Source organism: Salmo salar, chromosome ssa09, assembly GCF_905237065.1.
Source record: "Salmo salar chromosome ssa09, Ssal_v3.1, whole genome shotgun sequence".
Classification (NCBI taxonomy): domain Eukaryota; kingdom Metazoa; phylum Chordata; class Actinopteri; order Salmoniformes; family Salmonidae; genus Salmo; species Salmo salar.
In genome coordinates, this window is record NC_059450.1 from 83,853,493 (window position 1) to 83,879,983 (window position 26,491).

General features: G+C 36.5%; 1 protein-coding gene across 2 annotated transcripts in view; it reads left to right on the forward strand.

The window, feature by feature from the left end:
* LOC106612118 (pro-neuregulin-2, membrane-bound isoform) overlaps positions 1-19,706 on the forward strand; it is an 89,505-nt gene extending 69,799 nt beyond the window's left edge. For both annotated transcript variants that reach the window (XM_045724121.1, XM_045724122.1), the window contains exon 12: positions 16,907-19,706. In XM_045724121.1, coding sequence (XP_045580077.1) covers positions 16,907-17,380 — 474 coding nt within the window. In that variant the 3' untranslated portion in view covers positions 17,381-19,706. The remainder of the gene's footprint in view (positions 1-16,906) is intronic.
* The last annotated feature ends 6,785 nt before the right edge of the window (positions 19,707-26,491 follow it).

Here is a 26,491-nt window from a genome sequence, read left to right on the forward strand (position 1 = left end):
TGGGTAGTGTATAATGTTAGTTGTAGATTAAAGTGGGTAGTGTATAATGTAAGTTGTAGATTAAAGTGGGTAGTGTATAATGTTAGTTGTAGATTAGAGTGGATAGTGTATAATTTTATTTGTAGATTAAAGTGGGAAGTGTATAATGTTAGTTGTAGATTAAAGTGGGTAGTGTACGATGTTAGTTCTATATTAGAGTGGGTAGTGTATAATGTTAGTTGTAGATTAGAGTGGGTAGTGTATAATGTTATTTGTAGATTAAAGTGCGAAGTGTATAATGTTAGTTGTAGATTAAAGTGGGAAGTGAATAATGTTAGTTGTAGATTAAAGTGGGTAGTGTAGGATGTTAGTTGTTGATTAGAGTGGGTAGTGAATAATGTTATTTGTAGATTAGAGTGGGTGGTGTATAATTTTAGTTGATGATTAAAGTGCGTAGTGTATAATGTTAGTTGTAGATTAAAGTGCGTAGTGTATAATGTTAGTTATTGATTGAGGTGTGAGGTGTATAATGTTAGTTGTAGATTAAATTGGGTAGCGTATAATGCTAGTTATAGATTAGAGTGGGTAGTGTATAATATTGTTGTAGATTAAAGTGAGTAGTGTACAATGTTAGTTGTAGATTAAATTGGGTAGTGTATAATGTTAGTTGTAGATTAAATTGGGTAGCGTATAATGCTAGTTATAGATTAGAGTGGGTAGTGTACGATGTTAGTTGTAGATTGAAGTGGGTAGTGTACAATGTTAGTTGTAGATTAGAGTGGTAGTGTATAATGTTATTTGTAGATTAAAGTGGGAAGTGTACGATGTTAGTTGTTGATTAGAGTGGGAAGCGAATAATGTTAGTTGTAGATTAAAGTGGGTAGTGTGCGATGTTAGTTGTACATTAACGTGGGTAGTGTACAATTTTAGTTGTAGATTAGTGTGGGTGGTGTGTAATGTTTGTTGTAGATTAAAGTTGGTTTTGTATAATGTTAGTTGTAGATTAGAGTGGGTAGTGTACGGTGTTTGTTCTAGATTAGAGTGGGAAGTGTACGATGTTAGATGTAGATTAAAGTGGTTAGTGTATAATGTTAGTAGTAGATTAAAGTGGGAGGTGTATAATAATAGTTGTATATTAAAGTGGGTACTGTTCGATGTTAGTTGTACATTAAAGTGGGTAGTGTATAATGTTAGTTGTAGATTGAAGTGGGTAGTGTATAATGTTAGTTGTAGATTAAATTGGGTAGCGTATAATGCTAGTTATAGATTAGAGTGGGTAGTGTAGGATGTTAGTTGTAGATTAGAGTGGGTAGTGAATAATGTTAGTTGTAGATTAGAGTGGGTGGTGTATAATTTTAGTTGATGATTAAAGTGGGTAGTGTATAATGTTAGTTGTAGATTAAAGTGGGTAGTGTATAATGTTAGTTGTAGATTAGAGTGGGTAGTGTATAATGTTATTTGTAGATTAAATTGGGTAGCGTATAATGCTAGTTATAGATTAGAGTGGGTAGTGTATAATGTTAGTTGTAGATTAAAGTGGGTAGTGTATAATGTTAGTTGTAGATTAAAGTGGGTAGTGTATAATGTTAGTTGTAGATTAGAGTGGGTATTGTATAATTGTATTTGTAGATTAAAGTGGGAAGTGTATAATGTTAGTTGTAGATTAAAGTGGGTAGTGTACGATGTTAGTTCTATATTAGAGTGGGTAGTGTATAATGTTAGTTGTAGATTAGAGTGGGTAGTGTATAATGTTATTTGTAGATTAAAGTGCTAAGTGTATAATGTTAGTTGTAGATTAAAGTGGGAAGAGAATAATGTTAGTTGTAGATTAAAGTGGGTAGTGTAGGATGTTAGTTGTAGATTAGAGTGGGTAGTGAATAATGTTAGTTGTAGATTAGAGTGGGTGGTGTATAATTTTAGTTGATGATTAAAGTGCGTAGTGTATAATGTTAGTTGTAGATTAAAGTGCGTAGTGTATAATGTTAGTTATTGATTGAGGTGTGAGGTGTATAATGTTAGTTGTAGATTAAATTGGGTAGCGTATAATGCTAGTTATAGATTAGAGTGGGTAGTGTATAATGTTAGCTGTAGATTAAAGTGGGTAGTGTATAATGTTAGTTGTAGATTAAAGTGGGTAGTGTAGGATGTTAGTTGTAGATTAGAGTGGGTAGTGAATAATGTTAGTTGTAGATTAGAGTGGGTGGTGTATAATTTTAGTTGATGATTAACGTAGTGTATAATGTTAGTTGTAGATTAAAGTGCGTAGTGTATAATATTGTTGTAGATTAAATTGGGTAGTGTATAATGTTAGTTTTAGATTAAAGTGGGAGGTGTATAATAATAGTTGTATATTAAAGTGGGTACTGTTCGATGTTAGTTGTACATTAAAGTGGGTAGTGTATAATGTTAGTTGTAGATTGAAGTGGGTAGTGTATAATGTTAGTTGTAGATTAAATTGGGTAGCGTATAATGCTAGTTATGGACTAGAGTGGGTAGTGTATAATGTTAGTTGTAGATTAAAGTGGGTAGTGTATAATGTTAGTTGTAGATTAGAGTGGGTAGTGTATAATGTTATTTGTAGATTAAAGTGGGAAGTGTATAATGTTAGTTGTAGATTAAAGTGGGTAGTGTACGATGTTAGTTCTATATTAGAGTGGGTAGTGTATAATGTTAGTTGTAGATTAGAGTGGGTGGTGTATAATTTTAGTTGATGATTAACGTAGTGTATAATGTTAGTTGTAGATTAAAGTGCGTAGTGTATAATATTGTTGTAGATTAAATTGGGTAGTGTATAATGTTAGTTGTAGATTAAATTGGGTAGCGTATTATGCTAGTTATAGATTAGAGTGGGTAGTGTATAATGTTATTTGTAGATTAAATTGGGTAGCGTATAATGCTAGTTATAGATTAGAGTGGGTAGTGTATAATGTTAGTTGTAGATTGAAGTGGGTAGTGTATAATGTTAGTTGTAGATTAAATTGGGTAGCGTATAATGCTAGTTATAGATTAGAGTGGGTAGTGTATAATGTTAGTTGTAGATTAAAGTGGGTAGTGTATAATGTAAGTTGTAGATTAAAGTGGGTAGTGTATAATGTTAGTTGTAGATTAGAGTGGATAGTGTATAATTTTATTTGTAGATTAAAGTGGGAAGTGTATAATGTTAGTTGTAGATTAAAGTGGGTAGTGTACGATGTTAGTTCTATATTAGAGTGGGTAGTGTATAATGTTAGTTGTAGATTAGAGTGGGTAGTGTATAATGTTATTTGATGATTAAAGTGCGTAGTGTATAATGTTAGTTGTAGATTAAAGTGCGTAGTGTATAATGTTAGTTATTGATTGATGTGTGAGGTGTATAATGTTAGTTGTATATTAAAGTGGGTAGTGTATAATATTGTTGTAGATTAAAGTGAGTAGTGTACAATGTTAGTTGTAGATTAAATTGGGTAGTGTATAATGTTAGTTGTAGATTGAACTGGGTAGTGTACGATGTTAGTTGTAGATTAAATTGGGTAGTGTATAATGTTAGTTGTAGATTAAATTGGGTAGCGTATAATGCTAGTTATAGATTAGAGTGGGTATTGTATAATATTGTTGTAGATTAAATTGAGTAGTGTACAATGTTAGTTGTAGATTAAATTGGGTAGTGTATAATGTTAGTTGTAGAATAAATTGGGTAGCGTATAATGCTAGTTATAGATTAGAGTGGGTAGTGTACGATGTTAGTTGTAGATTGAAGTGGGTAGTGTACAATGTTAGTTGTAGATTAGAGTGGTAGTGTATAATGTTATTTGTAGATTAAAGTGGGAAGTGTACGATGTTAGTTGTTGATTAGAGTGGGAAGCGAATAATGTTAGTTGTAGATTAAAGTGGGTAGTGTGCGATGTTAGTTGTACATTAAAGTGGGTAGTGTACTATTTTAGTTGTAGATTTGACTGGCGAGTATATAATGTTATTTGTAGATTAAAGTGTGTAGTGTACGATATTTGTTGTAGATTATAGTGGGTAGTGTACAATTTTAGTTGTAGATTAGTGTGGGTGGTGTGTAATGTTTGTTGTAGATTAAAGTTGGTTTTGTATAATGTTAGTTGTAGATTAGAGTGGGTAGTGTACGATGTTTGTTCTAGATTAGAGTGGGAAGTGTACGATGTTAGATGTAGATTAAAGTGGGTAGTGTATAATGTTAGTAGTAGATTAAAGTGGGAGGTGTATAATAATAGTTGTATATTAAAGTGGGTACTGTTCGATGTTAGTTGTACATTAAAGTGGGTAGTGTATAATGTTAGTTGTAGATTGAAGTGGGTAGTGTATAATGTTAGTTGTAGATTAAATTGGGTAGCGTATAATGCTAGTTATAGATTAGAGTGGGTAGTGTATAATGTTAGTTGTAGATTGAAGTGGGTAGTGTATAATGTTAGTTGTAGATTAAATTGGGTAGCGTATAATGCTAGTTATAGATTAGAGTGGGTAGTGTATAATGTTAGTTGTAGATTAAAGTGGTTAGTGTATAATGTAAGTTGTAGATTAAAGTGGGTAGTGTATAATGTTAGTTGTAGATTAGAGTGGGTAGTGTATAATGTTATTTGTAGATTAAAGTGGGAAGTGTATAATGTTAGTTGTAGATTAAAGTGGGTAGTGTACGATGTTAGTTCTATATTAGAGTGGGTAGTGTATAATGTTAGTTGTAGATTAGAGTGGGTAGTGTATAATGTTATTTGTAGATTAAAGTGCGAAGTGTATAATGTTAGTTGTAGATTAAAGTGGGAAGTGAATAATGTTAGTTGTAGATTAAAGTGGGTAGTGTAGGATGTTAGTTGTAGATTAGAGTGGGTAGTGAATAATGTTAGTTGTAGATTAGAGTGGGTGGTGTATAATTTTAGTTGATGATTAAAGTGGGTAGTGTGCGATGTTAGTTGTACAGTAAAGTGGGTAGTGTACTATTTTAGTTGTAGATTTGACTGGCGAGTATATAATGTTATTTGTAGATTAAAGTGTGTAGTGTACGATATTTGTTGTACATTATAGTGGGTAGTGTACAATGTTAGTTGTAGATTAGTGTGGGTGGTGTGTAATGTTTGTTGTAGATTAAAGTTGGTTTTGTATAATGTTATTTGTAGATTAGAGTGGGTAGTGTACGATGTTTGTTCTAGATTAGAGTGGGAAGTGTACGATGTTAGATGTAGATTAAAGTGGGTAGTGTATAATGTTAGTAGTAGATTAGAGTGGGTGGTGTATAATTTTAGTTGATGATTAAAGTGCGTAGTGTATAATGTTAGTTGTAGATTAACGTGCGTAGTGTATAATGTTAGTTATTGATTGAGGTGTGTGGTGTATAATTTTTAGTTGTATATTAAAGTGGGTAGTGTATAATATTGTTGTAGATTAAAGTGAGTAGTGTACAATGTTAGTTGTAGATTAAATTGGGTAGTGTATAATGTTATTTGTAGATTGAAGTGGGTAGTGTACGATGTTAGTTGTAGATTAAATTGGGTAGTGTATAATGTTAGTTGTAGATTAAATTGGGTAGCGTATAATGCTAGTTATAGATTAGAGTGGGTAGTGTATAATGTTAGTTGTAGATTGAAGTGGGTAGTGTATAATGTTAGTTGTAGATTTAATTGGGTAGCGTATAATGCTAGTTATAGATTAGAGTGGGTAGTGTATAATGTTAGTTGTAGATTAAAGTGGTTAGTGTATAATGTAAGTTGTAGATTAAAGTGGGTAGTGTATAATGTTAGTTGTAGATTAGAGTGGGTAGTGTATAATGTTATTTGTAGATTAAAGTGGGAAGTGTATAATGTTAGTTGTAGATTAAAGTGGGTAGTGTACGATGTTAGTTCTATATTAGAGTGGGTAGTGTATAATGTTAGTTGTAGATTAGAGTGGGTAGTGTATAATGTTATTTGTAGATTAAAGTGCGAAGTGTATAATGTTAGTTGTAGATTAAAGTGGGAAGTGAATAATGTTAGTTGTAGATTAAAGTGGGTAGTGTAGGATGTTAGTTGTTGATTAGAGTGGGTAGTGAATAATGTTATTTGTAGATTAGAGTGGGTGGTGTATAATTTTAGTTGATGATTAAAGTGCGTAGTGTATAATGTTAGTTGTAGATTAAAGTGCGTAGTGTATAATGTTAGTTATTGATTGAGGTGTGAGGTGTATAATGTTAGTTGTAGATTAAATTGGGTAGCGTATAATGCTAGTTATAGATTAGAGTGGGTAGTGTATAATATTGTTGTAGATTAAAGTGAGTAGTGTACAATGTTAGTTGTAGATTAAATTGGGTAGTGTATAATGTTAGTTGTAGATTAAATTGGGTAGCGTATAATGCTAGTTATAGATTAGAGTGGGTAGTGTACGATGTTAGTTGTAGATTGAAGTGGGTAGTGTACAATGTTAGTTGTAGATTAGAGTGGTAGTGTATAATGTTATTTGTAGATTAAAGTGGGAAGTGTACGATGTTAGTTGTTGATTAGAGTGGGAAGCGAATAATGTTAGTTGTAGATTAAAGTGGGTAGTGTGCGATGTTAGTTGTACATTAACGTGGGTAGTGTACAATTTTAGTTGTAGATTAGTGTGGGTGGTGTGTAATGTTTGTTGTAGATTAAAGTTGGTTTTGTATAATGTTAGTTGTAGATTAGAGTGGGTAGTGTACGGTGTTTGTTCTAGATTAGAGTGGGAAGTGTACGATGTTAGATGTAGATTAAAGTGGTTAGTGTATAATGTTAGTAGTAGATTAAAGTGGGAGGTGTATAATAATAGTTGTATATTAAAGTGGGTACTGTTCGATGTTAGTTGTACATTAAAGTGGGTAGTGTATAATGTTAGTTGTAGATTGAAGTGGGTAGTGTATAATGTTAGTTGTAGATTAGAGTGGGTAGCGTATAATGCTAGTTGTAGATTAGAGTGGGTAGTGTATAATGTTAGTTGTAGATTAAAGTGGGTAGTGTATAATGTTAGTTGTAGATTAAAGTGGGTAGTGTATAATGTTAGTTGTAGATTAGAGTGGGTAGTGTATAATTGTATTTGTAGATTAAAGTGGGAAGTGTATAATGTTAGTTGTAGATTAAAGTGGGTAGTGTACGATGTTAGTTCTATATTAGAGTGGGTAGTGTATAATGTTAGTTGTAGATTAGAGTGGGTAGTGTATAATGTTATTTGTAGATTAAAGTGCTAAGTGTATAATGTTAGTTGTAGATTAAAGTGGGAAGAGAATAATGTTAGTTGTAGATTAAAGTGGGTAGTGTAGGATGTTAGTTGTAGATTAGAGTGGGTAGTGAATAATGTTAGTTGTAGATTAGAGTGGGTGGTGTATAATTTTAGTTGATGATTAAAGTGCGTAGTGTATAATGTTAGTTGTAGATTAAAGTGCGTAGTGTATAATGTTAGTTATTGATTGAGGTGTGAGGTGTATAATGTTAGTTGTAGATTAAATTGGGTAGCGTATAATGCTAGTTATAGATTAGAGTGGGTAGTGTATAATGTTAGCTGTAGATTAAAGTGGGTAGTGTATAATGTTAGTTGTAGATTAAAGTGGGTAGTGTAGGATGTTAGTTGTAGATTAGAGTGGGTAGTGAATAATGTTAGTTGTAGATTAGAGTGGGTGGTGTATAATTTTAGTTGATGATTAACGTAGTGTATAATGTTAGTTGTAGATTAAAGTGCGTAGTGTATAATATTGTTGTAGATTAAATTGGGTAGTGTATAATGTTAGTTGTAGATTAAATTGGGTAGCGTATTATGCTAGTTATAGATTAGAGTGGGTAGTGTATAATGTTATTTGTAGATTAAATTGGGTAGCGTATAATGCTAGTTATAGATTAGAGTGGGTAGTGTATAATGTTAGTTGTAGATTGAAGTGGGTAGTGTATAATGTTAGTTGTAGATTAAATTGGGTAGCGTATAATGCTAGTTATAGATTAGAGTGGGTAGTGTATAATGTTAGTTGTAGATTAAAGTGGGTAGTGTATAATGTAAGTTGTAGATTAAAGTGGGTAGTGTATAATGTTAGTTGTAGATTAGAGTGGATAGTGTATAATTTTATTTGTAGATTAAAGTGGGAAGTGTATAATGTTAGTTGTAGATTAAAGTGGGTAGTGTACGATGTTAGTTCTATATTAGAGTGGGTAGTGTATAATGTTAGTTGTAGATTAGAGTGGGTAGTGTATAATGTTATTTGTAGATTAAAGTGCGAAGTGTATAATGTTAGTTGTAGATTAAAGTGGGAAGTGAATAATGTTAGTTGTAGATTAAAGTGGGTAGTGTAGGATGTTAGTTGTTGATTAGAGTGGGTAGTGAATAATGTTATTTGTAGATTAGAGTGGGTGGTGTATAATTTTAGTTGATGATTAAAGTGCGTAGTGTATAATGTTAGTTGTAGATTAAAGTGCGTAGTGTATAATGTTAGTTATTGATTGAGGTGTGAGGTGTATAATGTTAGTTGTAGATTAAATTGGGTAGCGTATAATGCTAGTTATAGATTAGAGTGGGTAGTGTATAATATTGTTGTAGATTAAAGTGAGTAGTGTACAATGTTAGTTGTAGATTAAATTGGGTAGTGTATAATGTTAGTTGTAGATTAAATTGGGTAGCGTATAATGCTAGTTATAGATTAGAGTGGGTAGTGTACGATGTTAGTTGTAGATTGAAGTGGGTAGTGTACAATGTTAGTTGTAGATTAGAGTGGTAGTGTATAATGTTATTTGTAGATTAAAGTGGGAAGTGTACGATGTTAGTTGTTGATTAGAGTGGGAAGCGAATAATGTTAGTTGTAGATTAAAGTGGGTAGTGTGCGATGTTAGTTGTACATTAACGTGGGTAGTGTACAATTTTAGTTGTAGATTAGTGTGGGTGGTGTGTAATGTTTGTTGTAGATTAAAGTTGGTTTTGTATAATGTTAGTTGTAGATTAGAGTGGGTAGTGTACGGTGTTTGTTCTAGATTAGAGTGGGAAGTGTACGATGTTAGATGTAGATTAAAGTGGTTAGTGTATAATGTTAGTAGTAGATTAAAGTGGGAGGTGTATAATAATAGTTGTATATTAAAGTGGGTACTGTTCGATGTTAGTTGTACATTAAAGTGGGTAGTGTATAATGTTAGTTGTAGATTGAAGTGGGTAGTGTATAATGTTAGTTGTAGATTAAATTGGGTAGCGTATAATGCTAGTTATAGATTAGAGTGGGTAGTGTATAATGTTAGTTGTAGATTAAAGTGGGTAGTGTATAATGTTAGTTGTAGATTAAAGTGGGTAGTGTATAATGTTAGTTGTAGATTAGAGTGGGTAGTGTATAATGTTATTTGTAGATTAAATTGGGTAGCGTATAATGCTAGTTATAGATTAGAGTGGGTAGTGTATAATGTTAGTTGTAGATTAAAGTGGGTAGTGTATAATGTTAGTTGTAGATTAAAGTGGGTAGTGTATAATGTTAGTTGTAGATTAGAGTGGGTAGTGTATAATTGTATTTGTAGATTAAAGTGGGAAGTGTATAATGTTAGTTGTAGATTAAAGTGGGTAGTGTACGATGTTAGTTCTATATTAGAGTGGGTAGTGTATAATGTTAGTTGTAGATTAGAGTGGGTAGTGTATAATGTTATTTGTAGATTAAAGTGCTAAGTGTATAATGTTAGTTGTAGATTAAAGTGGGAAGAGAATAATGTTAGTTGTAGATTAAAGTGGGTAGTGTAGGATGTTAGTTGTAGATTAGAGTGGGTAGTGAATAATGTTAGTTGTAGATTAGAGTGGGTGGTGTATAATTTTAGTTGATGATTAAAGTGCGTAGTGTATAATGTTAGTTGTAGATTAAAGTGCGTAGTGTATAATGTTAGTTATTGATTGAGGTGTGAGGTGTATAATGTTAGTTGTAGATTAAATTGGGTAGCGTATAATGCTAGTTATAGATTAGAGTGGGTAGTGTATAATGTTAGCTGTAGATTAAAGTGGGTAGTGTATAATGTTAGTTGTAGATTAAAGTGGGTAGTGTAGGATGTTAGTTGTAGATTAGAGTGGGTAGTGAATAATGTTAGTTGTAGATTAGAGTGGGTGGTGTATAATTTTAGTTGATGATTAACGTAGTGTATAATGTTAGTTGTAGATTAAAGTGCGTAGTGTATAATATTGTTGTAGATTAAATTGGGTAGTGTATAATGTTAGTTGTAGATTAAATTGGGTAGCGTATTATGCTAGTTATAGATTAGAGTGGGTAGTGTATAATGTTATTTGTAGATTAAATTGGGTAGCGTATAATGCTAGTTATAGATTAGAGTGGGTAGTGTATAATGTTAGTTGTAGATTGAAGTGGGTAGTGTATAATGTTAGTTGTAGATTAAATTGGGTAGCGTATAATGCTAGTTATAGATTAGAGTGGGTAGTGTATAATGTTAGTTGTAGATTAAAGTGGGTAGTGTATAATGTAAGTTGTAGATTAAAGTGGGTAGTGTATAATGTTAGTTGTAGATTAGAGTGGATAGTGTATAATTTTATTTGTAGATTAAAGTGGGAAGTGTATAATGTTAGTTGTAGATTAAAGTGGGTAGTGTACGATGTTAGTTCTATATTAGAGTGGGTAGTGTATAATGTTAGTTGTAGATTAGAGTGGGTAGTGTATAATGTTATTTGTAGATTAAAGTGCGAAGTGTATAATGTTAGTTGTAGATTAAAGTGGGAAGTGAATAATGTTAGTTGTAGATTAAAGTGGGTAGTGTAGGATGTTAGTTGTTGATTAGAGTGGGTAGTGAATAATGTTATTTGTAGATTAGAGTGGGTGGTGTATAATTTTAGTTGATGATTAAAGTGCGTAGTGTATAATGTTAGTTGTAGATTAAAGTGCGTAGTGTATAATGTTAGTTATTGATTGAGGTGTGAGGTGTATAATGTTAGTTGTAGATTAAATTGGGTAGCGTATAATGCTAGTTATAGATTAGAGTGGGTAGTGTATAATATTGTTGTAGATTAAAGTGAGTAGTGTACAATGTTAGTTGTAGATTAAATTGGGTAGTGTATAATGTTAGTTGTAGATTAAATTGGGTAGCGTATAATGCTAGTTATAGATTAGAGTGGGTAGTGTACGATGTTAGTTGTAGATTGAAGTGGGTAGTGTACAATGTTAGTTGTAGATTAGAGTGGTAGTGTATAATGTTATTTGTAGATTAAAGTGGGAAGTGTACGATGTTAGTTGTTGATTAGAGTGGGAAGCGAATAATGTTAGTTGTAGATTAAAGTGGGTAGTGTGCGATGTTAGTTGTACATTAACGTGGGTAGTGTACAATTTTAGTTGTAGATTAGTGTGGGTGGTGTGTAATGTTTGTTGTAGATTAAAGTTGGTTTTGTATAATGTTAGTTGTAGATTAGAGTGGGTAGTGTACGGTGTTTGTTCTAGATTAGAGTGGGAAGTGTACGATGTTAGATGTAGATTAAAGTGGTTAGTGTATAATGTTAGTAGTAGATTAAAGTGGGAGGTGTATAATAATAGTTGTATATTAAAGTGGGTACTGTTCGATGTTAGTTGTACATTAAAGTGGGTAGTGTATAATGTTAGTTGTAGATTGAAGTGGGTAGTGTATAATGTTAGTTGTAGATTAAATTGGGTAGCGTATAATGCTAGTTATAGATTAGAGTGGGTAGTGTATAATGTTAGTTGTAGATTAAAGTGGGTAGTGTATAATGTTAGTTGTAGATTAAAGTGGGTAGTGTATAATGTTAGTTGTAGATTAGAGTGGGTAGTGTATAATGTTATTTGTAGATTAAATTGGGTAGCGTATAATGCTAGTTATAGATTAGAGTGGGTAGTGTATAATGTTAGTTGTAGATTAAAGTGGGTAGTGTAGAATGTTAGTTGTAGATTAAAGTGGGTAGTGTATAATGTTAGTTGTAGATTAGAGTGGGTAGTGTATAATTGTATTTGTAGATTAAAGTGGGAAGTGTATAATGTTAGTTGTAGATTAAAGTGGGTAGTGTACGATGTTAGTTCTATATTAGAGTGGGTAGTGTATAATGTTAGTTGTAGATTAGAGTGGGTAGTGTATAATGTTATTTGTAGATTAAAGTGCTAAGTGTATAATGTTAGTTGTAGATTAAAGTGGGAAGAGAATAATGTTAGTTGTAGATTAAAGTGGGTAGTGTAGGATGTTAGTTGTAGATTAGAGTGGGTAGTGAATAATGTTAGTTGTAGATTAGAGTGGGTGGTGTATAATTTTAGTTGATGATTAAAGTGCGTAGTGTATAATGTTAGTTGTAGATTAAAGTGCGTAGTGTATAATGTTAGTTATTGATTGAGGTGTGAGGTGTATAATGTTAGTTGTAGATTAAATTGGGTAGCGTATAATGCTAGTTATAGATTAGAGTGGGTAGTGTATAATGTTAGCTGTAGATTAAAGTGGGTAGTGTATAATGTTAGTTGTAGATTAAAGTGGGTAGTGTAGGATGTTAGTTGTAGATTAGAGTGGGTAGTGAATAATGTTAGTTGTAGATTAGAGTGGGTGGTGTATAATTTTAGTTGATGATTAACGTAGTGTATAATGTTAGTTGTAGATTAAAGTGCGTAGTGTATAATATTGTTGTAGATTAAATTGGGTAGTGTATAATGTTAGTTGTAGATTAAATTGGGTAGCGTATTATGCTAGTTATAGATTAGAGTGGGTAGTGTATAATGTTATTTGTAGATTAAATTGGGTAGCGTATAATGCTAGTTATAGATTAGAGTGGGTAGTGTATAATGTTAGTTGTAGATTGAAGTGGGTAGTGTATAATGTTAGTTGTAGATTAAATTGGGTAGCGTATAATGCTAGTTATAGATTAGAGTGGGTAGTGTATAATGTTAGTTGTAGATTAAAGTGGGTAGTGTATAATGTAAGTTGTAGATTAAAGTGGGTAGTGTATAATGTTAGTTGTAGATTAGAGTGGATAGTGTATAATTTTATTTGTAGATTAAAGTGGGAAGTGTATAATGTTAGTTGTAGATTAAAGTGGGTAGTGTACGATGTTAGTTCTATATTAGAGTGGGTAGTGTATAATGTTAGTTGTAGATTAGAGTGGGTAGTGTATAATGTTATTTGTAGATTAAAGTGCGAAGTGTATAATGTTAGTTGTAGATTAAAGTGGGAAGTGAATAATGTTAGTTGTAGATTAAAGTGGGTAGTGTAGGATGTTAGTTGTTGATTAGAGTGGGTAGTGAATAATGTTATTTGTAGATTAGAGTGGGTGGTGTATAATTTTAGTTGATGATTAAAGTGCGTAGTGTATAATGTTAGTTGTAGATTAAAGTGCGTAGTGTATAATGTTAGTTATTGATTGAGGTGTGAGGTGTATAATGTTAGTTGTAGATTAAATTGGGTAGCGTATAATGCTAGTTATAGATTAGAGTGGGTAGTGTATAATATTGTTGTAGATTAAAGTGAGTAGTGTACAATGTTAGTTGTAGATTAAATTGGGTAGTGTATAATGTTAGTTGTAGATTAAATTGGGTAGCGTATAATGCTAGTTATAGATTAGAGTGGGTAGTGTACGATGTTAGTTGTAGATTGAAGTGGGTAGTGTACAATGTTAGTTGTAGATTAGAGTGGTAGTGTATAATGTTATTTGTAGATTAAAGTGGGAAGTGTACGATGTTAGTTGTTGATTAGAGTGGGAAGCGAATAATGTTAGTTGTAGATTAAAGTGGGTAGTGTACAATTTTAGTTGTAGATTAGTGTGGGTGGTGTGTAATGTTTGTTGTAGATTAAAGTTGGTTTTGTATAATGTTAGTTGTAGATTAGAGTGGGTAGTGTACGGTGTTTGTTCTAGATTAGAGTGGGAAGTGTACGATGTTAGATGTAGATTAAAGTGGTTAGTGTATAATGTTAGTAGTAGATTAAAGTGGGAGGTGTATAATAATAGTTGTATATTAAAGTGGGTACTGTTCGATGTTAGTTGTACATTAAAGTGGGTAGTGTATAATGTTAGTTGTAGATTGAAGTGGGTAGTGTATAATGTTAGTTGTAGATTAAATTGGGTAGCGTATAATGCTAGTTGTAGATTAGAGTGGGTAGTGTATAATGTTAGTTGTAGATTAAAGTGGGTAGTGAATAATGTTAGTTGTAGATTAAAGTGGGTAGTGTATAATGTTAGTTGTAGATTAGAGTGGGTAGTGTATAATGTTAGTTGTAGATTAAATTGGGTAGCGTATAATGCTAGTTATAGATTAGAGTGGGTAGTGTATAATGTTAGTTGTAGATTAAAGTGGGTAGTGTATAATGTTAGTTGTAGATTAAAGTGGGTAGTGTATAATGTTAGTTGTAGATTAGAGTGGGTAGTGTATAATTGTATTTGTAGATTAAAGTGGGTAGTGTATAATGTTAGTTGTAGATTAAAGTGGGTAGTGTACGATGTTAGTTGTAGATTAGAGTGGGTAGTGTATAATGTTAGTTGTAGATTAGAGTGGGTAGTGTATAATGTTATTTGTAGATTAAAGTGCTTAGTGTATAATGTTAGTTGTAGATTAAAGTGGGAAGAGAATAATGTTAGTTGTAGATTAAAGTGGGTAGTGTAGGATGTTAGTTGTAGATTAGAGTGGGTAGTGAATAATGTTAGTTGTAGATTAGAGTGGGTGGTGTATAATTTTAGTTGAAGATTAAAGTGCGTAGTGTATAATGTTAGTTGTAGATTAAAGTGCGTAGTGTATAATGTTAGTTATTGATTGAGGTGTGAGGTGTATAATGTTAGTTGTAGATTAAATTGGGTAGCGTATAATGCTAGTTATAGATTAGAGTGGGTAGTGTATAATGTTAGCTGTAGATTAAAGTGGGTAGTGTATAATGTTAGTTGTAGATTAAAGTGGGTAGTGTAGGATGTTAGTTGTAGATTAGAGTGGGTAGTGAATAATGTTAGTTGTAGATTAGAGTGGGTGGTGTATAATTTTAGTTGATGATTAAAGTGCGTAGTGTATAATGTTAGTTGTAGATTAAAGTGCGTAGTGTATAATGTTAGTTATTGATTGATGTGTGAGGTGTATAATGTTAGTTGTATATTAAAGTGGGTAGTGTATAATATTGTTGTAGATTAAAGTGAGTAGTGTACAATGTTAGTTGTAGATTAAATTGGGTAGTGTATAATGTTAGTTGTAGATTGAAGTGGGTAGTGTACGATGTTAGTTGTAGATTAAATTGGGTAGTGTATAATGTTAGTTGTAGATTAAATTGGGTAGCGTATAATGCTAGTTATAGATTAGAGTGGGTAGTGTATAATATTGTTGTAGATTAAAGTGAGTAGTGTACAATGTTAGTTGTAGATTAAATTGGGTAGTGTATAATGTTAGTTGTAGATTCAATTGGGTAGCGTATAATGCTAGTTATAGATTAGAGTGGGTAGTGTACGATGTTAGTTGTAGATTGAAGTGGGTAGTGTACAATGTTAGTTGTAGATTAGAGTGGTAGTGTATAATGTTATTTGTAGATTAAAGTGGGAAGTGTACGATGTTAGTTGTTGATTAGAGTGGGAAGCGAATAATGTTAGTTGTAGATTAAAGTGGGTAGTGTGCGATGTTAGTTGTAGATTAGAGTGGGTAGTGTATAATGTTAGTTGTAGATTAAAGTGGGTAGTGTATAATGTTAGTTGTAGATTAAAGTGGGTAGTGTATAATGTTAGTTGTAGATTAGAGTGGGTAGTGTATAATGTTAGTTGTAGATTAAAGTGGCTAGTGTATAATGTTAGTTGTAGATTAAAGTGGGTAGTGTATAATGTTAGTTGTAGATTAGAGTGGGTAGTGTATAATGTTAGTTGTAGATTAAAGTGGGTAGTGTATAATGTCAGTTGTAGATTAAAGTGGGTAGTGTATAATGTCAGTTGTAGATTAGAGTGGGTAGTGTATAATGTTAGTTGTAGATTAGAGTGGTTAGTGTCACGCCCTGACCATGGAGAGCCTTTTTATTCTCTATTTTGGTTAGGTCGGGGTGTGACTAGGGGGGGGTGTTCTAGTCTCGGTTATTTATTTCTATGTTGGCCTGGTATGGTTCCCAATCAGAGGCAGCTGTTTATCGTTGTCTCTGATTGTGGATCGTATTTAGGCAGCCATTTCCCCGCTGTGTTTTGTGGGATCTTGTTTCTGTGTAGTTGCCTGTGAGCACTCCATGACTTCACGTTTCGGTCATTCTTTATTGTTTTTTTGTTCGAGTTTCATTGATTATACATGTGGAACTCTACGTACGCTGTGCCTTGGTCCAGTTCTTACGACGATCATGACAGGGTAGTGTATAATGCTAATTTACTTTAAAGTGGGTAGTGTACGATGCTAGTTGTAGATTAGTGGGGGTGGTGTGTAATGTTTGTTGTAGATTAAAGTTGGTAGTGTACGATGTTACTTCTAGATTAGAGTGGGTAGTGTATAATGTTAGTTGTAGATTAAAGTGGGTAGTGTATAATGTTAGTTGTAGATTAGAGAGGGTAGTGTATAATGTTAGTTGTAGATTAGAGTGGGTAGTGTATAATGTTAGTTGTAGATTAGAGTGGGTAGTGTATAATGTTAGTTGTAGATTAGAGTGGGTAGTGTATAATGTTAGTTGTAGATTAGAGTGGGTAGTGTATAATGTTAGTTGTAGATTAGAGTGGGTAGTGTATAATGTTAGTTGTAGATTAGAGTGGGTAGTGTATGATGTTAGTCGTAGATTAGAGTGGGTAGTGTATGATGTTAGTCGTAGATTAGAGTGGTTAGTGTATAATGTTAGTTGTAGATTAGAGTGGGTAGTGTATGATGTTAGTCGTAGATTAGAGTGGGTAGTGTATGATGTTAGTCGTAGATTAGAGTGGGTAGTGTATAATGTTAGTCGTAGATTAGAGTGGGTAGTGTATAATGTTAGTCGTAGATTAGAATGTGTAGTATACAATGTTGTTAGTTGTAGACTGCAGTATCTCGTGTGTGACGTTGTGTTTCTGAGACGGTCTCATCTCTCTGTTTCTGTCCCTGAAGGATGGACTGTTGTACCGGCAGCCCCGTCGCCCGCGCCAACCCTACCTGACGGAGAGCACGGGCAGCCTTCCGTCCAGCCCCTACCGTCTCCCTGACGACGAGGCGTACGAGACCACGCAGGAGTACGCCTCCTCCCGCGAGCCAATCAGGAGCCGCCGGCGCCCGCGTCGGAACCGCCTCAACGGACACTTCTCCCAGCGTGCAATGGGCCTACGGGACTACAGCTCTCAGAGCTTCAGCCAATCAGAGGAGGAGGAGGAGGAAGAGGAAGGGCACGGGGAGAGCACGCCCTTTCTCAGTATGCAGAACATGAACATGGAGCCGTGCGAACGTGGGTGCCGATCATCTACCGCCCCTGGCGCCACCACTGACATACGGACTCACCGGGCACAGGGGCGACCAAGCACCCGCAGCAATGGACACAGTAAAACTCCCCAGTCACGCTCCTCGAAACATGACAACATACCCCTTTAAGACCCGCCCACCTTGACCACTGACCTCTAACCCCTGACCCCAAAACCTTTGACCCACCTAAAGACAACAATGGAGTAGAGACATATTTTTATTTTGTATAACAGACAGATATTCTAAACAAATGAAATATTTATTTTCATTTTAGCAAAAATTGTCTACTAGCTAACAGCAAATACTTTTTTTATAGGGGAAAAATATTTATATGTAAAGTTTTTGATTTACAGCATTATGAGAGAGAGAAAAAAATTATTCCGTGCCAATTTTTTCACGAGTTAGACAATAGAATAATATTGTGGTGCCTTTTGCTGTGTGCTGAAGCCAGAGGTCCTGTTGAGTTTTTGTAGCCTTTCTAATACAGATTCCTCATTTTATAGACCTCTTTACTTTGACTTCCTCTGATTTACGATCTCCCTGTTTGAACTGTGATATGATTCTGTCATCATGCAATATGAATCACCCCTGTGTAAAGGTTTATGTTTACATGAGAATGATCCACACGCAGTAGTTTTTTTCACGGGGGACATTTATCACAGACGCAACTGGATGTGGTGTCCTGTCCTGGTACAGGAAGTGATGAGGTAGTTTTTGATGAGTCGCTCAAACAAACTTACGTCAGTCATTCATGTCATCATCCGCCGCCTGTCATTGTCTGTGTATTGTTTTAGAGGAATGCAGGTGATCCAAGGTACCTGCACAGGTGTTCAGGGTTTTTAAGTGTTGTGTGTGTGTGTGTGTGTGTGTGTGTGTGTGTGTGTGTGTGCATGCATACGCATGCTCAATGATGAGTTGTAGTCTGGTCACAGGCACAGCAGGGGAGCCCTGAGTGTGTCCATTCAGCTATGAGGGTGTGTTCACTGTTAAACTGACATACTTAACCGGCCAATCCTCATGCTGCCAGAAGCTCCATTGCACTGTAAAACCTCCTTCCATGAGCGTTCATTGGCCAGGGAGCTGCCAATCCAACCAATCCTGTCAATCCAGCCTGATTCTGGCCTACATGGACTGCCCACCCCCGTTTTTATGCCAGCAGCTTAACTAAAGCCGCACTGTGTCTCAGGACTTTCACAACCCATGAAGAAAAAAACTCAATTTCCCAAGAACCACCATGGTCCATAGGCCAGATCCATTATGTCCCTCATCCTTGTCTGTTTTCATGTCTGATGTAGTAGGGAGTTTTGGAAACTCTTGAAAACTTGAAAAAAAAAGTGGAGTTTTAAAAATGCTAAAACATGCTGATATGTAGTTGATGTTGAGTCTCTTAGATGATTGTTCTATGACAGTGTAATGACACGGGTTTGTTCTGTGATGATGTTGACGACGGCATTGGCTCGTAGTGATGATGGCACTGGATTGCTGAGTGCTGTGGCAAGTCACAAAGGTTCATTTTTGCGAAGTCTCTCCTACGTTGACTGATGGACTGCAGTGTGTTTGAGTCTGTTCGGTTTGTCTTTTTTTCATCATAGCCAACAGACGGTTTGGTAGTATCGATTATTGCATCCTTTGTTGCATTCCTATACCTTTATCATTAGCATACGTATACCTTGCTTGGCCACATTGACTGAATGATCTGATATGTGTCTGTCTCTGTCCGACCTCCCCCATCTTGACAATGACATCATAGAGTATAACATAACCTATTATCATGGGACAGGTTACACCTACACAGGACAACAGCTTGCCCACTCCGCTATGGGTTACAGACATTCCTCAGAAAGGGTTCACCTCAGAAATATTATCAGATTTAATGGGCAGGGAGTCCCGAGAGTGTCCTGCTCCTCTACCTAATGGAAAAAGGAGTTGGTTTTAAATGAAAATATAAATGTGCCCCTTTACCAATCGAGTCTCACAGGAGATGCATGCATCACAAAAAAAATACACATAAGTACCTTAAAAAAAATGACTACCAACTCCTTAGATGAATTCAGAGGATTATTGTGGAATACCACTTATCACAGAGAAATACATGTTTTTTTCATGGCCCAAAGTTCTGGCTAGTATGTCTTAGTAACACTGTATTCAATCTGAGATTTGCAATGTGGGATACTGCCAGTGAGGGTAGTGTGCTTATAGTGGTAGTTGAAATGTAAAATCCCCCTTACTTCCTTCCCTTGCAACCAATCTTTCCTACCTTGCATATTTACTCACACACACACACACACACACACACACACACACACACACACACACACACACACACACACACACACACACACACACACACACACACACACACACACACACACACACGCATTGTTTGTGTTTGTCCAGCAGTTGTCCTCGACTCCTTGACGCCCCCTCCCTCCCCCTCCTCCCCCAATCCTCTCACCCCACCCCCCTGCATGTCCTAGCGGTCCAGGTAGTTGGGTGCATGGAAAAAGCAGCAAGGAAGTCATTTTCCACTCAGTGAAGTGTCTTCATTTTAACATTCAGCAATAAATCCCCTTTTCTCATGTCTCCATTCTTGGGATATGCTAGAAGTCTTTTGCAAGTTTTATCAAAACATACTTGTAAAAAAGAAAAAGAAAAATCCAAACCACCTCTTCATATGAAAATAAATCTTTATTCCTACCATTTTGAAAGTGTTGTCATTCTCTGTCACAAAGAAGAGGCCTTCTCCTTCATGAGTCTCAAGGTGTAAGGGTGATTCTCAAGCTTACGTCAGAAGCTGTTTTCACCTGCCTATTGATGACTGTCTATCAAACCGATAATAATTATTCTGCCTAATACTACTATACTGTACAAGCAAAACAGGCTTTGAAAACTTCTGGCCACTGGGTGGCAATATTTTCCTGTCTTATTTGTTCCAACAATATAACACATACTTTATCATTGATGAACATCACATCTTTCACTTGAGCTTTAACGACAACAGACTTTGTTGAGGTAAAAAGCACATGCATCTAAAAAAGCAAGTGACAGCAAGCGCAAGATATTCTCATTCTACCCATTATTAGTACATCTGCCTTCCTACATAAGGCCTTAGTGACCCTACAAAAGGAATGCAGAAGATTCCCTAAGGAATGTGTAGAAAGAGAATGAGGCAATCGTGTTAGCTGCTGAATTCCCCAATTCTTACTTCATGACCTCATCTGAAAACGTTCAGTTCAGAATGCCTCACTTTTACCATCACATCCTTTTTAGACTCATACTTTCTACTCCACCAAAGTATGCTGTGTCTTCACACGTAACCAGTGATTGATAACAGCGCCAGAAGGGATGGCTGCCGTTTTACAGGTTCCTAACCAACTGTGCTATTTTGTGTTTTTTTGCATTGTTTGTAACTTATTTTGCTACCATCTCTTATGATTGAATAGAGCTTCTGGATATCAGAACAGCAATTACTCACATCGAACTGGACAAAGATGTTTCTTTAATGAGTCCGACGCGAAGGATATACTGCTTTTCCAAGACCAGGCCCAAATCCCCGTCATTTGCATGAAGAAAAGACGGAAATACAGGGGGCAGAGATCGGGGTGCCTTGTGGGAATTCGTCAGCGAGTGGGTAACCCACCTCTACCATTCATTCTATTGGCCAACGTGCAATCTCTGGAGAATAAACTGGATGATCTCTGTTTGAAACTATCCTACCAACGGGACATTAAAAACGTACATCTTATGTTTCACCGAGTCGTGGCTGAAAGACGACACAGATAATATACAGTTGGCTGGGTTTTCCATGCATCGGCAGGACAGAATAGCTACGTCTGGTAAGACGTGTCTTTTTGTCAATAACAGCTGGTGCAATATTTTTTCTATATTTTTCGTAGGCGTCTATTCAAAACCACAAACCGATGCTGGCACTAGGACCGCACTCAAGGAGATGTATAAGGCCATAAGCAAACAAGAAAATGCTTATCCAGAAGTGTCACTCCTAGTGGCCGGGGACTTTAATGCAGGCAAACTTAAATTTGTTTACCTCATTTCTACCAGGATGTCACATGTGCAACCAGAGGGGAAAAAACTATAGATCACCTTTACTCCACACACAGAAGCGCATTCAAAGCTCTCCCTCACCCTCCATTTGGCAAATCTGACCATAATTCTATCCTCCTGATTCCTGTTTACATACAAGCTAAAACTAAAGCAGGAAGAACCAGTGACTTGCTCAATACGGAAGTGGTCAGATGATGCAGATCCTACGCTACAGGACTGTTTCGCTAACACAGACTGGAATATGTTCCGGGATTCATCCAATGGCATTGAGGAGTATACCACCTCAGTCACCGGCTTCATTTAACAAGTGCATTTACAACGTCGTCCCCACGCTGTCCGTACATACATATCCCAACCAGAAGCCATGGATTACAGGCAACATCCGCACCGAGCTAAAGGCTAGAGCTAATGCTTTCAAGGAGCGGGACGCTAATCTGGATGCTTAAAAGATATCCCGCTATGCCCTCAGACGAACCATCAAACAGGCAAAGCATCAATGCAGGACTAAGATTGAAAACTACTACACCGGCTCTGACGCTCGTCGGATGTGGCAGGGCTTGCAAACTATTATGGACAACAAAGGGAAACCCAGCCACGAGCTGCCCAGTGATGCGAGCCTACCAGATAGCTAAATGCCTTTTATGCTGAAGCATGCATGAGAGCACCAGCTGTTCCAGACGACTGTGTAATCACACTCTCCGTAGCCGATGTGAGCAAGATCTTTAAACAGGTCAACATTCACAAGGCCAGACAGATTACCAGGACGTGTACTCAGAGCATACTAGGACCAACTGGCAAGTACCTCATTGTCATTTTCAACCTCTCCCTGACCGAGTCTATATTACCTACATGTTTAAAGCAGACCGCCATAGTCCCTGTGCCCAAGAAAGTGAAGGTAACCTACCTAAATGACTACCGCCCCATAGCACTCACGTCGGTAGCCATGAAGCGTTTTGAAAGGCTGGTCATGACTGACATCAACACCATCATCCCGGAAACCCTAGACCCACTCCAATTCGCATACCGCCCCAACAGATCCACAGATTATACAATCTCAATCGCACTCCACACTGCCCTTTCCCACCTGGACAAAAGGACCACGTATGTGAGAATGCTGTTTATTGACTACAGCTCAACATTCAACACAAGAGTGCCCACAAATCTCATCACTAAGCTAAGGAACCTGGGACTAAACACCTCCCTCTGCAACTGGATCCTGGATTTCCTGATGGGCCCTCCCCAGGTGGTAAGGGTAGGCAACAACACATCTGCCACGCTGATCCTCAACAAGAGGTGCATGCTTAGTCCCCTTGTATACTCCTTGTTCACCAGCAACTGCATGGCCAAGCACGACTCCAACACAATCATTATGTTTGCTGACGACAAAACAGTGGTAGGCCTGATTACCGACAACGATGAGACAGCTTATAGGGTGAAGGTCAGAGACCTGGCAGTGTGGTGCCAGGACAACAAACTCTCCCTCAATGTGAGCAAGGCAAAGGAGCTGATCGTGGACTACAGGAAAAGGAGGGCCAAACATGCCACCATTCACATCGATGGGGCTGTAGTGGAGCGGGTCGAGTGTTTCATGTTCCTTGGTGTTCACATCACCAACAAACTAATATTGTCCAAACACACCGAGACAGTTGTGAAGAGGTCACGACAACACCTTTTCCCCCTCAGGAGACTGAAAAGAATTGGCATGGGACCCCAGATCCTCAAAACGTTCTACAGCTGCACCATCGAGAGCATCCTGACCAGTTGCATCACTGCCTGGTATGGCAACTGCTTGGTATCCGACCGTACGGCACTACAGACGGTAGTAGTACATCACTGGGGCCAAGCTTCCTGCCATCCAGGACCTATATACCAGGCGGTGTCAGAGGAAAGCTCAAAAAATTGTCAGACTCCAGTCACCCTAGTCATAGACTTTTCTATCTGCTACCGCACGGCAAGCGGTACCGGAGCACCAAGACTAGGTCCAAAAGAGTCCTTAACAGCTTCTGCCCCAAGCCATAAGACTGCTGGACAATAAATCAAATGGCCACCCAGATTATTTACATTGACCCCCTCTCCCCCCTTAGTTTTTACACTATTATCTATGCATAGACACTTTACCCCTACTTACATGTACAAATTACCTCAACTAACCTGTACCCCCGCACATTGACTCGGTACCGGTACCCCCGTATATAGCCTCGTTATTGTTATTTTATTGTTACTTTTTATAAAATGTTGTACTTTTCTTTATTTTCTTAACTCTATTTCTTGAACTGCATTGTTGGTTAAGCTTATAAGTAAGCATTTCACAATAACCTGTTGTATTCGGGGCATGTGACAAATAAAATTTGATTTACTTTTTATAGATCTAACAGATTTTCCCCCTAAATTATTTCCTTCCTTTTTGTGGTTTGGAAATGGGACAACATTTCGGATAGGTAGGATTTTTATTGCCTGACATTTTGCTGGCATGATTCATTTGATCTGCCATTCTACTGGGCTAAGCGCCAACACTAAGACGCTAATCTTTATTTTATGACAAGCATCAAATAGATCAATGAAGGGGATAATTAGGAGACAATATGGTGGTGGTCTCACACACGCACACACTTCACAGTGACAGGAAATTAGCACCCCTGAGTCAATACTTTGTAGAAGCACCTTTGGCAGTGATTATATTGGTGAGTCTTTCTGGGTGCAACATTTGACCATTATTCTTTCAAAAATTCTTCAAGCTCTGTCAAACATACAGGTGTCCTTTTGGCCCATGAGGCCAATGGTGACAGTAGTTGCCTTGTTAAACAAACTAACAGAATTGCTAACATAGCTAACCCATCCATCAGTTCTCCTACAGTAGCTTGATATAATGAAAATCGAATTCAACAATGCCAATAATGTTTTTAATTTGACTTTTGCTTTCTAAAGCAGCTCAAACACAGAATATGTAAGAAGTATTTGGCAGCACTCACAAGGCAGGAAAGACAACAGGAAAAAAATATTTTACAGATTTCCCGCAATCATGAAACACAATTAGTGACACCAAGATAAGACTATAGAACTGTCAGAAAAGCAAAGAAACCTTTTTGCCCATTAACACCTGTACCCAGACAGCTGTCAGTAACGGGTCTGCTATGGTCATTTCATCACTGGTAAATCAAGTCCGATTGATTTCGAGTTTAGTTTAGCTGTTATGCTAATCAGTTGTTAACAACAACACTATGTTAGCCAAAATTTGCTAGCTAAATAGCTTGTAGTTTAGCAATTAGCATCTGTTGCGAGAGTACAGTTTTTGAGGGAAGCTATTTATTACCATAAAAAATGTGTCTTTATAACAAAAGGATTGCATGCCTCTATCATTGCATTTGCAGACAAATGTAAGCCTACTATTCCTATTGTGATGAGTGGATTGGATAGTGATAATTTAGGCTATTAATAAGCGTGTAGTGGCATAGGTTTATAGGCTATATCAGAGACATTTCCTTTGTAAGGGAAAATGTGGCCTTTGATAAACATATCATGCAATTCTACTACACTTTATATGACTGGGGAAATTAGTAGAATCTTTTTTAACACGATGGTAGCCTAAACCTACTCTACTGACACTGACAACAGATCTATAAAAATGACCTTGCCTTGAATGCAACCATGTAATCTAGCCTATGAAAAAGGGGTCCTGGCTAAAAGAGATTCAGCTTTTGTTAAATTGTCAAAAGTATATTTTTTTGCATTTTAGCTAACCCTAACCCTTTTCCTAACCTTAACCTAATTCTCCTAACATGCTGCCTAAATGATCCTAATCTGCTAGGAAACGGGAAGACGCAAATTGTACAATATGACGTCCATATAGGCTGGAGGAGATTATTGTCCCCAAAAAACTTCAGTGGTTATCATATTCATATATTCATGCGATAACCTAAGGGTAAATGGTAATTTGTTGATAACTTTATTCATAAGAGGGCAAATGTATGGATGTTACAGCATAGGACAAAGGCCTCAATGGGATAGCCCAACAATAGAAACATTATATGACCCTAAATCACCTGAATGAGGGCCTCCCGAGCGGCGCAGCAGTCTAAGGCACTGCAGTGCTTGAAGCATCACTACAGATCCGGGTTCGATCCTGGGCTGTGTTGCAGCCGGCCGCGACCGGGAGACCCATGAGGAGGCGCACAATTAGCCCAGCGTCATCCGGGTTATGGGAGGGTTTGGCCGGCCGGGATGTCCTTGTCCCATCGCGCTCTAGCGACTCCTGTGGCGGGCCGGGTGCATGCACGCTGACACGATTGGCAGTTGTACGGTGTTTCCTCCGACACATTGGTGCGGCTGGCTTCCGGGTTTAAAGCATTGTGTCACGAAGCAGTGCGGCTTAGCAGGGTCGTGTTTTGGAGGACGCGTGGCTCTCGACCTTTGCCTCTCCTGAGTCAGTACGGGAGTTTCAGCGATGGGACAGACTGTAACTACCAATTGGATATCAGAAAAGGGTAAAAGGTAAAGAAAAAAATGAAAAAACCTGAGTGAATTAAACACAATTAAGACCCCTGGTCGTATAGGTGACCTGAAGAAGTGATATTCTAACAACAGAGGTGATTTCATTTGTTTACGTACTACTGTAGGTTCACCAGCTGACCTCTATCAAGACACCCATGTGGACTGGATTCCCACTGTGATGAGCAATGCTGCAGCAGCATCAGTTTCTACTTCTACTATTTCATCCTTTTCCAGATTTGAAAGTAGACATCCCTCAGTTACACAAGATGGTTGTTATATGGTGTGCTTTGGTCAATCTGAGAGTTCTGTTGTGCCATTTGAGTCATGACAAAAGTGCCCCCTTAAACTGTATGAATATATAAAATGTCCTTTGGAACGTATAAAATACTTGTTTATGATACTGTAAACATACTGTACTTTAATGTTGTTGTATGGGTGAAATGAAAGTATTGTGTCATCTCTGCTTTGCCTAGCCCCATTGAATAAAAAGTATTTCTTATAGCCTAACTTTTCTTTCTTTGCAATTTAAACACATTTAGCGTAGACAATGTAATTGTTCTGGTAGTCTTTGGCAAACCATCTTCATTATCACAGTGACACCTCCAAGTGTCACTCAGACCTTCTTGGAGAAAAGTATCATGAACTTGGTGGTAGTAGTTGTGTGTATGATTTAAGATAAGGATCCCACCA